General features: G+C 32.0%; 1 protein-coding gene across 4 annotated transcripts in view; it reads right to left on the minus strand.

Annotated features, from left to right (window-relative positions):
- LOC140434744 (juvenile hormone esterase-like) overlaps positions 1–12,635 on the minus strand; it is a 538,160-nt gene that overhangs the window by 4,361 nt on the left and 521,164 nt on the right. For all 4 annotated transcript variants that reach the window (XM_072523239.1, XM_072523238.1, XM_072523240.1 and 1 more), the window contains exon 10: positions 6,489–6,624. In XM_072523239.1, the coding sequence (XP_072379340.1) occupies positions 6,489–6,624 (136 nt within the window). The remainder of the gene's footprint in view (positions 1–6,488; positions 6,625–12,635) is intronic.

Raw genomic sequence — 12,635 nt, forward strand, 5'->3', positions numbered from 1 at the left:
GGTGCCGTTGAAAGTGTACTACTCAAAATATATGGAGCTATAATCCGATCCAAATTAGACTATGATTGTATAGTTTACTTGTCTGCATCCAATAATTTATTACAATCTTTAAACTCTGTTCACAACACTGTTCTCCGAATTTGCTTAGGAGCTTTTCGATCCAGTCCCGCTGAAAGTCTCTATTGTGAATCTCATGAACTCCCCCTTTACCTCCGGAGGCAGCAACTACTCCTATCTTATGCTAGTAGAATTTCGTCGAATCCGACTAACCCTGTATTTAATCTTCTGACTTCGCCAAGATCTGGACTCGAAATCTCGCCCAGATGTATACTTTCAATCCCACAGATCCTACAACCCTTGTGCCAAGACACAAAATTATCTCATACAATTGCATCTATAAAGTCAGAATCCCCAGCATTGTTTTGAACACCACGAAGATTGAATAGGACACACACGTTTGACACACGGTCATCTTATGTTCTCTACAGACCAACAGTTATGCTCTCACTGCAACGATATTCCTATCACCGTCAAACACATCCTCACAAAATGTCAGCACTACCAGGCCACCCGCATTGCCAACAGTATAACCCATAGCCTAGAAGAACTTCTGAACTGTTCAAGCCGACTCAAGAGCCTAATAGACTTTTTAAAGACTTCTCAATTGTTTAAAAAAAATATAATTTACATAATATTTTTATTCTTCACAATTGTAAACTTTGTATCATAACTTTGAAAGTACTATTGTAAACCTTTGCTCCCGTGTCAATGACCTAAGATGTTGAGAGACGTTAATTCGAAATAAAAAAAAAATCTTAATGGCAATAAACACAATTTTAGTTTAGAATTTTGTTACATTCGTTCACTCTAGATACCCTAGCTCGTGAAATCGTTTTTTTTTCTCCATAATATAAATTGTTTTGTTAATTTGTGTGCTTCTTATCCCTACCATGTTATTTAACCTTAAATTTTATATAATATATTCAGGGTGGTCCTTAGGTAATTGTACAAAAATGAACAGTAGATTCTACACTTTAAAATATTACTATTCAAGCTAAATTGCTTTAATAAAATGTTGATATTAAGAAAGATACAGGGTGTTAAAATGCAAAATTAAAATTTTATTTTTTGCTATAACTTTCATGTTTGTAAACATTTATGTATACAAATATATATCTGGGTACTTTTAAATATGAGAAATTATAATTTGATGCCCACTTTAATGTAACTGATAGAGGGCGCCACTAATGCCACATATGTGGTATAAATTTGCACTTAACTTTTTTGGTCTTTAAGTTACCTATATTTGGCATAAAAAATATTAAAGATACATTATTTTAACAAAAAAAGGTATACTTGTTAATAACTTCAAAACTCAACAGTTTTCGATGTAATCGCATTTTAAAAATCAGCTGCATAATTCTGATCTAAGGCAATTACTCCAGGCAACGAAGAAAAAATGGACAAAAACATTAATACTTCTGAATTTTGGTATAAAATACCTTTAACTAAAGTTAATAGTTAACGAAATATTAAATAAAATAAATATATTAGCAGGATAATTAATAATAGAATTTGACAAAATACCAGAATAATAGGATTTTACATCAAACATTTTACGTTTTATGTTAAATTAAAGTCATAATTAAAACATTTTGTTTACAAACCAAATTAAGAAATAGTTAAACTAAATAATATAACTTTTTGTCAAAGTAAGTGTTCGATATGTCCACCATTTTCTTTAATTTATTTGTCAATGTATTCCGTAAAAGATCGTCTCATATTAAATAGCATCATTGGTTCTAAAGAAACTGCTGCATTATTTCTTCCCATAGTTGTTTGCGAATGTTTATGGGATTCTTATAGGCACGTTGTTTTAATGCGCCCCATACACCAAAATCGAGCGGAGAAAATTCGGAGCTACGTGGTGCTATAATATATAATGAATGAATATATTATTTTGGATACATATCCAAATCTTATGGTATATTATGGAACTACATCTTATTTGTCGCAGAAGTTAAATAATGTATTAAAATGTGATGTATCTCGTTCATTGGTTACTTATATAAACACGGAATAACCTATCGATGACATTACTTATTTATATGATTACGTTACAGCTTACGAGTAACTATAATTACATCTCGAACAAATGGACTATTATGATTTACTAACGAACTAATATTATGCTGAACTAAATTGTCTGTGTGTTTACTATATTTATAACAATACCGGTTATTAGGACAACGATGATATTTTTGTAAAAATGCTGAGTCTTTCAGGTTAGATTTGTAGCAAAAGTATTATGAAACAAGACACATATGTGTTATTTAATACCTGTGCTCTAGTTTCTATTTGTCCTAATAAAAATGGGTAAACAATTTACGTAATGAACAATAAGTATTCTTTTTGGATTTTTTATTAATTAAATAATTATATCAGTATCTCACTACATTGCAAAGGAATATGACTACCACGACCAATCTAACGTTCAGAAAAGTTAGCTCTAGGATGTGGTGGTGTACCATCTTGCATAAACCATATATTTTAGGTTTTTAGCATTTTACAATAGAGAAAAAGTGATACAACGCCATTATAGAAACATAAAAGAATATTTATTATTCATTACGTAAATTGTTTACCCATTTTTATTAGGACAAATAATATAAATTAGATCACAAGTATTGAATAACACATATGTTTTATTATATAACGTATAATATTTTTGCTACAAATCTAGCCTTAAAGACTCAGCATTTTTACAAAAACATCATCGTTGGCCTAATAACCGATATTTTTATAAATATAGCAAACACACGGGCAATTTTGTTTACCATAATATTAGTTCGTTAGTAAATAATAATAGTCCATTTGTTCGAGATGTAATTATAGTTACTCGTAAGCTGTAACATAATCATATAAATAAGTAATATCATCGATAGGTTATTCCGTGTGTATATAAGTAACCAATGGACGAGATACATCACAGTTTAATACATTATTTAACCTCTGCAACAAATAAGATGTAGTTCCATAATATACCATAAGATTTGGATATGCATCCAAAAGAATATATTCATACATTATACATTATAGCCACCAAGTAGCCCAGAATTTAATCTGCTTGATTTGGGTGTATGGGGTGCATTAAAACAACGTGTCTATAAGAATCCCATAAATATTCGCAACCAACTATGGGAAGAACTAAATACTGCAGCAGTTTTTTTAAAACCCCTGATGCTATTTAATATGAGAGGATCTTTTATGGAATATATCGACAAATGAATTAAATAAAATGATGGACATATCGAACACTTACTTTGACAAAAAGTTATGTTATTTAGTTTAACGATTTCTTAATTTGGTTTGTAACCAAAATGTTTTAATTATGACTTTAATTTAACATAAAACGTAAAATGTTTGATGAAAAATTTTATTATTGTTATTTTGTCAAATCCTTTTATTAATTATCCTGCTGATATATTTATTTTATTTAATATTTCGTTAACTATTAACTTTAATTTAAGGTATTTTATATCAAAATTCAGAAGTATTAATGTTTTTGTCTATTTTTCCTTCGTTGCCTGGAGTAATTGCTTTAAATCAGAATTATGCAGCTTATTTGTAAAAGGCGATTATCTCGAAAACTGTTGAGTTTTGAAGTTATTAAAAGGTATACATTTTTTTGTTAAAATAATGTATCTTTAATATTTTTTGTCCCAATTATAGGTAACTTAAAGAGCAAAAAACTTACATTATATTTATCGCGCTAAAAACGGAAAGAAGTGTGTAGCATTCTTTTCCCGCCCCAAGGAATCTACTGATAGTAGATTATAATACACTACTCTACTTTGAATTATCCGTTGATAGACGTTAAAGACAGGAAATAGTGTATCCAATTATCGAGTACTCTGATGGCGTGCTCTCCAGCATCCATTATTAACATGGATACCAGACCTCATTGCATTGTAGATAAACTCTACAATAGAATAAAAAACAGCACTTGTCCTGTTATTAGCTACAGAGTGTAGCAAGCTTATTGGAATAAGATAAGCGCTTTCAATCTAAGGTTATTAATACCACCAAACACGATTCATATATCCATCATATGTGATAGGTCCAGAACGGAGCGAATCATTGAAAGAGTCAGCTTCCGACACTGTCCCCGAAATGTATAGCTCAGACTAGAAACATCTTACAACATTTAAACACCTTACTTACAACTAGCAAAGGAGTGGAAACGGCTGTTGCTGTTTACCTAAAAGCTCCATCACCCTCGGCACTGAAATAGTGCAGAGACCCAGTTGTAAGCAAATTAAAATCCCAGGTACTCGAATAAACATACAAGGTGATAAACTTAGTCATATCTTTATAGACAAAGTGACTGTAGAATAAGAATTAAAATAGCACACAATGGCAATCCCCCAGAGACACACTGGCAGTCACTATTGGTTACTGGAGCTACTACTTGAATTGTTGTCATCGAACTAATTGCTTTTTGGAAATACAGTAGATCCAGATATAAACAATGATCATCCAAGAAGACAAAATAAAGAGATGACCGTAAACTAACCACAGTAGTTCCCAGTCTGGGAGCTCACTCACTACACTTTCCACCAACCAACACAAATTTGACTTAAAATTTGAATCAGAATCTGACATTGATACTTAAAGATTTGCACTGTTAGGGTAGATGATTAATTCAAAGACTATTGTCATTATATTTAGTACCATGTTATTTTTATATTACGTTTATATTTTACCACATTTGTATCTCTACATTTGTATCTTTTAGTTCATTCTACTGTATTCTTTGCGTTGACAATATCTTTATCATTACATTCAACAATGAATTTTATTACCTCATGTGGAGGGCGCTAATTCTCTGAAATATTATAGTTGCATGTGTTGCCTACTTGTTTGTTTACCACTTGTTAATTTAAACTGTTACAATTATTTGTTTTATATATATTGGTAATAAAGCTTGAAGCGTGGAGCTTGACTTGGTAATTATTTTATAAAAGGTGCGAAACGAGGTAAAGTCGATCAAAGGTAAGCCGCAGCTCCTAACGCTTTGTCATTATTTACCGAGTTCGTGTCAATAACACGGTCAATTAGGTTTGGTGATTTTAATTTAATCCAGAACTTTAATTCGTTCCTGTAACTTAATAAAATCGTTACTGTAATCGTAAAACTTATTAAGATAGGACGTCTGAGGTAGATGTGATGCGGATGGAACAAAATAGCCCAGCTAGAAAATGCTCCTTGATAGACCCATTGGTCAAAGAAGAAGAGAAAAACCCAGAATAAGGTTCCTTGATAACATCAATGAAGAGATGAGAAATATGGGAATACGTACCTACTTGGCGGAGGAAGACGATGGACAGCTGGAGAGAAATATTTGAGGAGGCTAGGACCCACGCAGGGTTTTAAAGCCAGAACGATGATGATAAATAAGTAGAAATTAAAAAAAAAAGTTTTTATCTCTTGTCAACATAATTTGTTTTAATTAAATACATCATGTTATTCATTTTTCGTCGATAACGCTTGACCAGTTATGTTAGATTCTATAAACTTGCACTAAAATAAATAATGGTAAAGGTTTGTGGGAGGTTTATAACATTAAAATCACTGTACCCGAGTCGCTCCGTCCGGCTCGCGGAGATAAGAATACGGCCGGGGTCAGAAAGCCCTGCCTGTCGTAAGAGGCGACTAATGGGTAGGAATAGGGAGGTGGAGAGCCGTCGCTAGAGGTGTCGGGTTTGTAGAAACGCACACGGTCGCTTCGGCGACACGGTCACCGGTCTACACTCCTAGTATCCGAGACGAGACTACTCGTGGGACCACTCTACTCCCATTCCAAAAGAGCCTGGTGAGGTTGAACGAGCTGGGCCCGTAAATACCTCTCCTGACCTTGGTCAGGAGGGGTGTGGACACACCGCGCCTGACGGCGGTCAGGAGCGGTGTAGGTGCCCCGGCACGTACCCACCGGGAGATCCAAGAGTGGTAGAGGAGAGATCCTCGGCGGCGACCTGTCTACGTGTGAGGTGGAAATTCCTCCGCCTGCCAAACCTACCCGCCCGTAGTGTGGGAGTAACGGGTAGGCAAGGTACTCACAACACAGGTACTACGGGGAAGGTGGAGCCCCCGCGGGTTGCGTGTGCTAGACGTGTCGTGGTAACCCTACGGGGTACCCCCACAGGGGGACCCACGGGACGTCTTGGGTACGCGCCCCGTGGCACCTTCACTTTGGTGTCGGACTCGTAGGGGCAGAGGTTTCGCTAAGAGCGTATGCCGAAAGGCCAGGAAGCTGAGGGTCCGGCCAAGTCTTTACTTGGAGGGCACGCCATTTTAGCAATGTACCCGAGTCGAATGCTACGCATATCTCAAATCAAGTATGTCTTTGTGATTTATACTTTCAAAAATTATTCTTTTATAATCTTTTTTTATATATTCTTTACAATAAAAATTTAAATCAAACTTACCCAGTCTTCGCAAAATTTGCATATAAAGCAGTTAATTTTGACACCATTTCAATTTCTTGTGGAGAACTTTCAGTAAACAGCGGGAAAAATTTTTGAATATAAAACAGGTAGATTAGGTCATCACCATGGACAATACCTAAAAGGACTTTTATTAGAAAAAAAATAGAGCAGAATCTTTTTATGACAATAGGTTTTTAATTGGTGATCAAATCTAAATATAAAAATCACCTTATTAGAAAAGCGAACCGTTAATAAAATTTTAGTTTTTCCCTTTCATATAATATAATTATTTCATAACGAGGTTTAAAGTATGTTTTGAAGAATATTTTATGGGAATCATATAACATGAAAGAAAAAAATAATTTATTTATTTTAATATTTAAATATTCAGCATGTTGTCAAAAGAAATAGACTAAAATAAATCAGTATTATACATTAACAAAGATTTCATATTTAAATTAGAAATAGTGATGTTTCAGTTTTCTTTATTTTAGATGGTATTATTTTCATGAAAAATGTTTAAAACTTATATTAAAATGAATAAAATAGAAAAATTTATAGACAATACCTTATACTGGGCAATGTATCAGATCGGCTATTATTAACGGAGTTAAGATAATCTTCTACTGATTGTATCTCTATAATTTGATAATATAACACTTGTCAAATAAACTTAATTTTTTAGGAAAAATTGGTATGTGAGTGTAAACATTTATTTATTTATATTGGTTCCCTCGTCTATACAAAATGATATAAACAACGAAATCAAGAACTCCTTCTTACCAACAGATGCTCTTTTGTCCTATTAAGACAACTCAAATCAAGAAAAATCTCGAGAAGTACAAAAACTAAAAGTTTTACATATGGTTCAAAGACTCGGAAACTTACTTACACAACTTATGAGTCTCAAGATTAATATATGGAGCCATCAAAGACAATGCTGAAGCAAAAGTTTTTATTTTGAGCCATACTGTCTGTACAGAGAACCAAATATTTTCTTCTTTTTATTTTTATGTAGACATAACTCTGTCTGTTTTTCACTTTTAATGTGCCTCCAGCAAGTTGTCATTCCATTAATTTCGTGGTCTTTCTACTGATCGTCTTCTTGTTGGAAACCGTCTCTCGCCGTGTTTACTACTCTATTTATTGCCATTTGGCTTATATGATCGTTCCATTTTACTCTTCTATTTATTACCCAGTCATTGATGTTCTCCACCTTGCATCTACGTCGTATATATGTACTTCTACCTCTGTCCTGTAGAGTTTTACTATCAATTTTTATAACTGATCTCTGCTAACATACTTTTTGTCCTCTCTGTGTCAGGCTTCTGCCGCGTATGTCATTATTGGTCTGATGATCAATTCTGCTTCTAATTTTGTAATTTCTGCCTTTTATTTTTTCCCGATATTTTTATTTCTCCATATTGTTTTATTCAGACAACCTGCGGTTCTATTTGCTCTACTCACTTCATTTTCCACTTCTGTTTCGAGCTTCCCGTAGCTGAATAATGTGATGCCCAAATATTTAAACCCCGCCATAGATATTACCGACCTAAAACCTTGTTGTTCATCTGCTAGTGTTAAAATTTCATTCAGTTGATTTGTTTTCACTTTGGTTGTTAATTTTAGTGTTACGTTTAATACATTAATTCTTCTGTAATTTTCCTGGTCCAATTTGTCTCCTTTTTTGAAGAGAGTTATTAGGATGCTTGATCTCCATTCTTAAGAAATTCTGTTTTGTTCTATTATTTTTTGGATTAGTTTTAATAGTTGTTTGGTAAGATCTGGCCCTTCGTACTTTAGGAGTTCGTTCGGTATTCTGTCCTCTCCTGGTGATTTTCTATTTTTTATTTCCTTAATGCTTCCTTCTCAATATTTATTTTTTCGTTTGTCGTCACACTCAGGTGTTGGTGGTTCATTATAGCAGTGGCGCACCCAGGGGGGTTTTGGGGGTTAAAACTCCCACAGGACCCTATTCTGACACTGTTACTCACACATTTTAAGGACTCAAAATGGAGGTAACATCACAAAAAAAAATTTCGGTGAACAACAAAAACCCTCCCTCCCCCAGAGGCAAATTCTTGGTGCGCTACTGCATTATAGTCATCTTTAGTTTTATTAGTTCATTTATTTTTTTTTGTCCTTTGATCATTCTCCATATTTCTTTTTATGTTCCGTAGACCTCGTGTTCCATCGGTTTTGAGAAGCTCTGCTAGTGTTCCCTTTTTATTTGTCTAACTAAAGTATTCGTTTAATTTTTGATTCGTTTGTAGTGGTTATATGCTTTTTGTGATTTTTGTGTTCTGTATTATAGAAAGTTTTTTTTTCACATTTTGTTTTCACTTTCTCTTTAAACGCATAGAGTTTTCTTTTTTGTTATATTAGTATTCGTTATTTTTCTCTCTCCAAGTGATTATTTTGTTGCGTTATTTTTGAGTTTTTCTTAGATTTCCTCTTTTTCTTAGATTTCATTCCGAGCAATCTTCTCTGATATTTTTTGCTGTTTAAGTATTCCGTAAATTCCATATTTAGACATTCGACTCTGATTTTTGTTTTTGTTGGCACCGCTCTCTTGGTTGTAAAGTACATCGTGATAATTTTTATTTTACGTAATACTAGCCTATGGTCTAGGTGATAAATTATAGACCTTTCTCCACGGATGTTATTGAATGTATATTTGTGTTGGTCTTTATGGTCAAAAAATGTATTGGCCCTATTTTATTTCACTATTCCACTGTGTATTAGTAAGTATTCACCTAATTTTCTTTTTTCCCTCGATAATCGTACCTCACTGCACTTCAAATAAACACATGTCCGAAAGCAAGCCACATGTGGAACTATGACAGTCAACAACGGATAGCAAAGAACTGAAAGTATACCAATGTGGTTTGACCCTTGAAACAGCTTTAACAAAACATCCAAATGCAGTCATCGGTCCAATTAAAAAAATCAAATAATTAAATAAATGAACAAAATGTTAAGTTATCATAGAGTTTTCATAACATCAAAAAACTTACAAATTGTTTTGTAAGTATGAAACCTGTTCGTTTTTTACTTATATTTTAAGACCAATACTTTTTGTAGAGAATTAAGGATGCTTTTAAAAAAATAATAAAACCGAAACGTATTCTAGTAAATCAATGAAGTAGTTGACGTCTTTCATTTGCCAATAATTGACCGATAAAACCTCTGGAATTGATCTATTGAATATATTTTAAATAAATAGTTATTATATTGTTGTGTTTCATTTTATCAATCAAAGATGGAATAAAAAATTTATTTTTTTATAGAACGCGGGCACATAAATTTGCAATGCCCTGTACATCGATTTGTAAATATTTGTTATAAGTTGGTTTTAAGCAGTGGATTTATCCATAATGAGTTTTACCCTGAAGGACTGAAAAACATTAGTAAATACTTAAATGTGAATAGACAATTGTTTCCCGGTATTTATAGATGTTATATTTTAAAAGCCTTTGGTTTTGTTTCGCTGGAAAGGCCAAAGCCACCAGGTAGTTATTGTATTTAGAAAGTATAAGATAAAACCCTTATCATTTTCAAAAAAAGTTGTTTAGAAGCGATGCTTGGGTTTTTCTGATGTAAAATAAGAGAAGGGATATAGGACTTTTCTGATTGCTTAGAGAGTTTGGAATAGGGATGAAAGAGAGTGAATGTTTGAAAGTTTGAAGTAGAAAAGAATATTATGTGATCGTCATCTGAAAGAAGCAGTTGAAGTTTTAGGTAGTCAAGTTAAGAAGCCACTGCGTGTTAATAGTTAGAAGTGGGTGACTGAAAGGTAGAACGAGAGATAGGTCAAAGTTGAGAAGTCGAATACCTCCTTGATTCTATAAACTCCAAGTGAGTAATTCACAAGAACTATAACTATTAAAAATATTTGCGACACCAAGTAAAAAAAATACTTGGGTCTCAGGGGATTGTTAGTACATGAAACAGAGGAGAGAATTTTGGAGTTTGTTGAACGAGTGCTGGTAAAAGAGGCCTGCTCGTGTTTTGGAGAGAGAGTTGCTGGTATATTGATAAGATGATACTACTAATATATATATATATATATATATATATATATATATATATATATATCTATATATATATATATCTATATATATATATATATATATATATATATATATATATATATATATATATATATATATATCTATATATGATACTACTAATATATATATATATATATATATATATATATATATATAGAGAGAAAAGGAGTACGACCGTCAATCCAATATAAACTAAGGTACACTCGAAGAGTGGTGGGTTTTTCGGTCAAAGTGGAGAAATAAAAGACAAAGACGATGGCTACTTCATCTATTTATTGAAGACGTTTCGCTTTCTGCTCAGAAAGCATCATCAGTTCATCTAAAAAGAACAATATGAAACCAAACATCCATAGAGAAGTTATAACCAAAGTGTGTTACCTTACAAAGACATGTAGCAGTCAGTGATGTAAAAAATATGAAAAAGCTTACAAAGCTGGACATTCAGAGTAAACGTTGTATATAAAAATTAATTGAAACTAGGTAAAGTTTGCAATTTGACAAAATTAGCACAGCAAAAGAACATGTGATAAAAATACATGTATATATAAAAAAAATTTTATAAAAACTTAGTAAAAAACATTAAGGTTTATTTTAAAGTGTAAAGAACTAGAAAGATCATTAGATTGCACTTCCAACAAATTTATTTAAAAATTATATTTTAATTTTAACTTTAGGTAACATTATAAGTTATTAAAGATTAATAGTAATAAAGAAAAAAATGAAGTTACCAGTCTTTAGCTTACTGAGGCTCGTTGGTAAATGAATTTAAAGGTTATATATATATATATATATATATATATATATATATATATATATACATATATATATATATATATATATATATATATATATATATATATATATATATATATATATATATATATATATATATATATATATATATATATATTGTTATGATATGTAAAATCGAGAAAAATATTGGGTTGATTAAAATATTTCAAAGTTCAAAAATATTAAAATAATTCAGATAAGTAGGATAATAACCAACAAACATTTCGAAGAAGGAAAGTTTTTAAATTCTTGGATTACCTGTATTAAACAAAATGTAAGCTATGCATAAATTATTTCTTTGTTATACTTGAGTGACCCGCATAATTTTAAGTGAAATCCAAAGACAATTGAACCGGGTTTTCCAAATACATTAATGCAGTGATTAGAGACAATAGAAGAGATTTTAGAAAGAGGTTTTTGTTAGTTTTTAAGAATTATAGAAAAATATTATTTGTAAATAAGTTTTAGGAAATTGTATAATTATAGGTAAAAATTTGTTTGTTATCGAAATGAAAAAATGGGGAATTGTGACGAGTTTTGATTGGCGGAGATTGAAAAAGGTGGGATAGGTATGTAGGAATGAAAGTTTAGCTAGATTTAGGAGAGAGAAAAGATAATCAGTTGGTTTTCCAAGTCTGTAAGACGAACAGTGATTGTTCTCTGGCGGTTCCCGAGAAGTAGCAAGCAGTAGTGTTGAATGTTAGTGAGTTTTTTGTGGAGTTAGTGTATCTGACAGAAGCTGAAGCAGCAAAATATTGTAAGTCATATTTTTCTACTTATATTCCAAGAGTCACTGTTCAGGCCAACGAGAGATTCAGTTTATCGTAAAGAGAAGATATTCCAAGAGTCATTTTTCACTCGGGCCAACGAGAGATTCAGTTTATCGAGAGGAGAAAGGCTATCATAATTTGAATGATTTGGGCTTTTGAAGGAGATCATTAAGGACGATATACTTGCAACAATCTGTTGTAAGATTGCTGATTACATAGGGAGCGGTTGAGAGGAGATAATATAGTCTACAAGGAATAAGGATTTGGACCACTCATCATCAGAGAGAGATATTTTTGTTTTCTGCAGTTTTTTCTTTTATTGATAACACAATTTTTACACTTAATTTAGAAAGGATATAAATATTTTGATTAGGAGAGTTAGAATAGTTTGGGATTTTGAGATTTCAATTAATATTGTTTGTACCATTAATTTTGATTGTTCACGTACGTAGAACAAAATTTTGAGAATCATTATATGAGATTTGTTTATTGAAAACTTTTGAGTGTGAATT

Source organism: Diabrotica undecimpunctata, chromosome 2, assembly GCF_040954645.1.
Source record: "Diabrotica undecimpunctata isolate CICGRU chromosome 2, icDiaUnde3, whole genome shotgun sequence".
Lineage (NCBI taxonomy): Eukaryota > Metazoa > Arthropoda > Insecta > Coleoptera > Chrysomelidae > Diabrotica > Diabrotica undecimpunctata.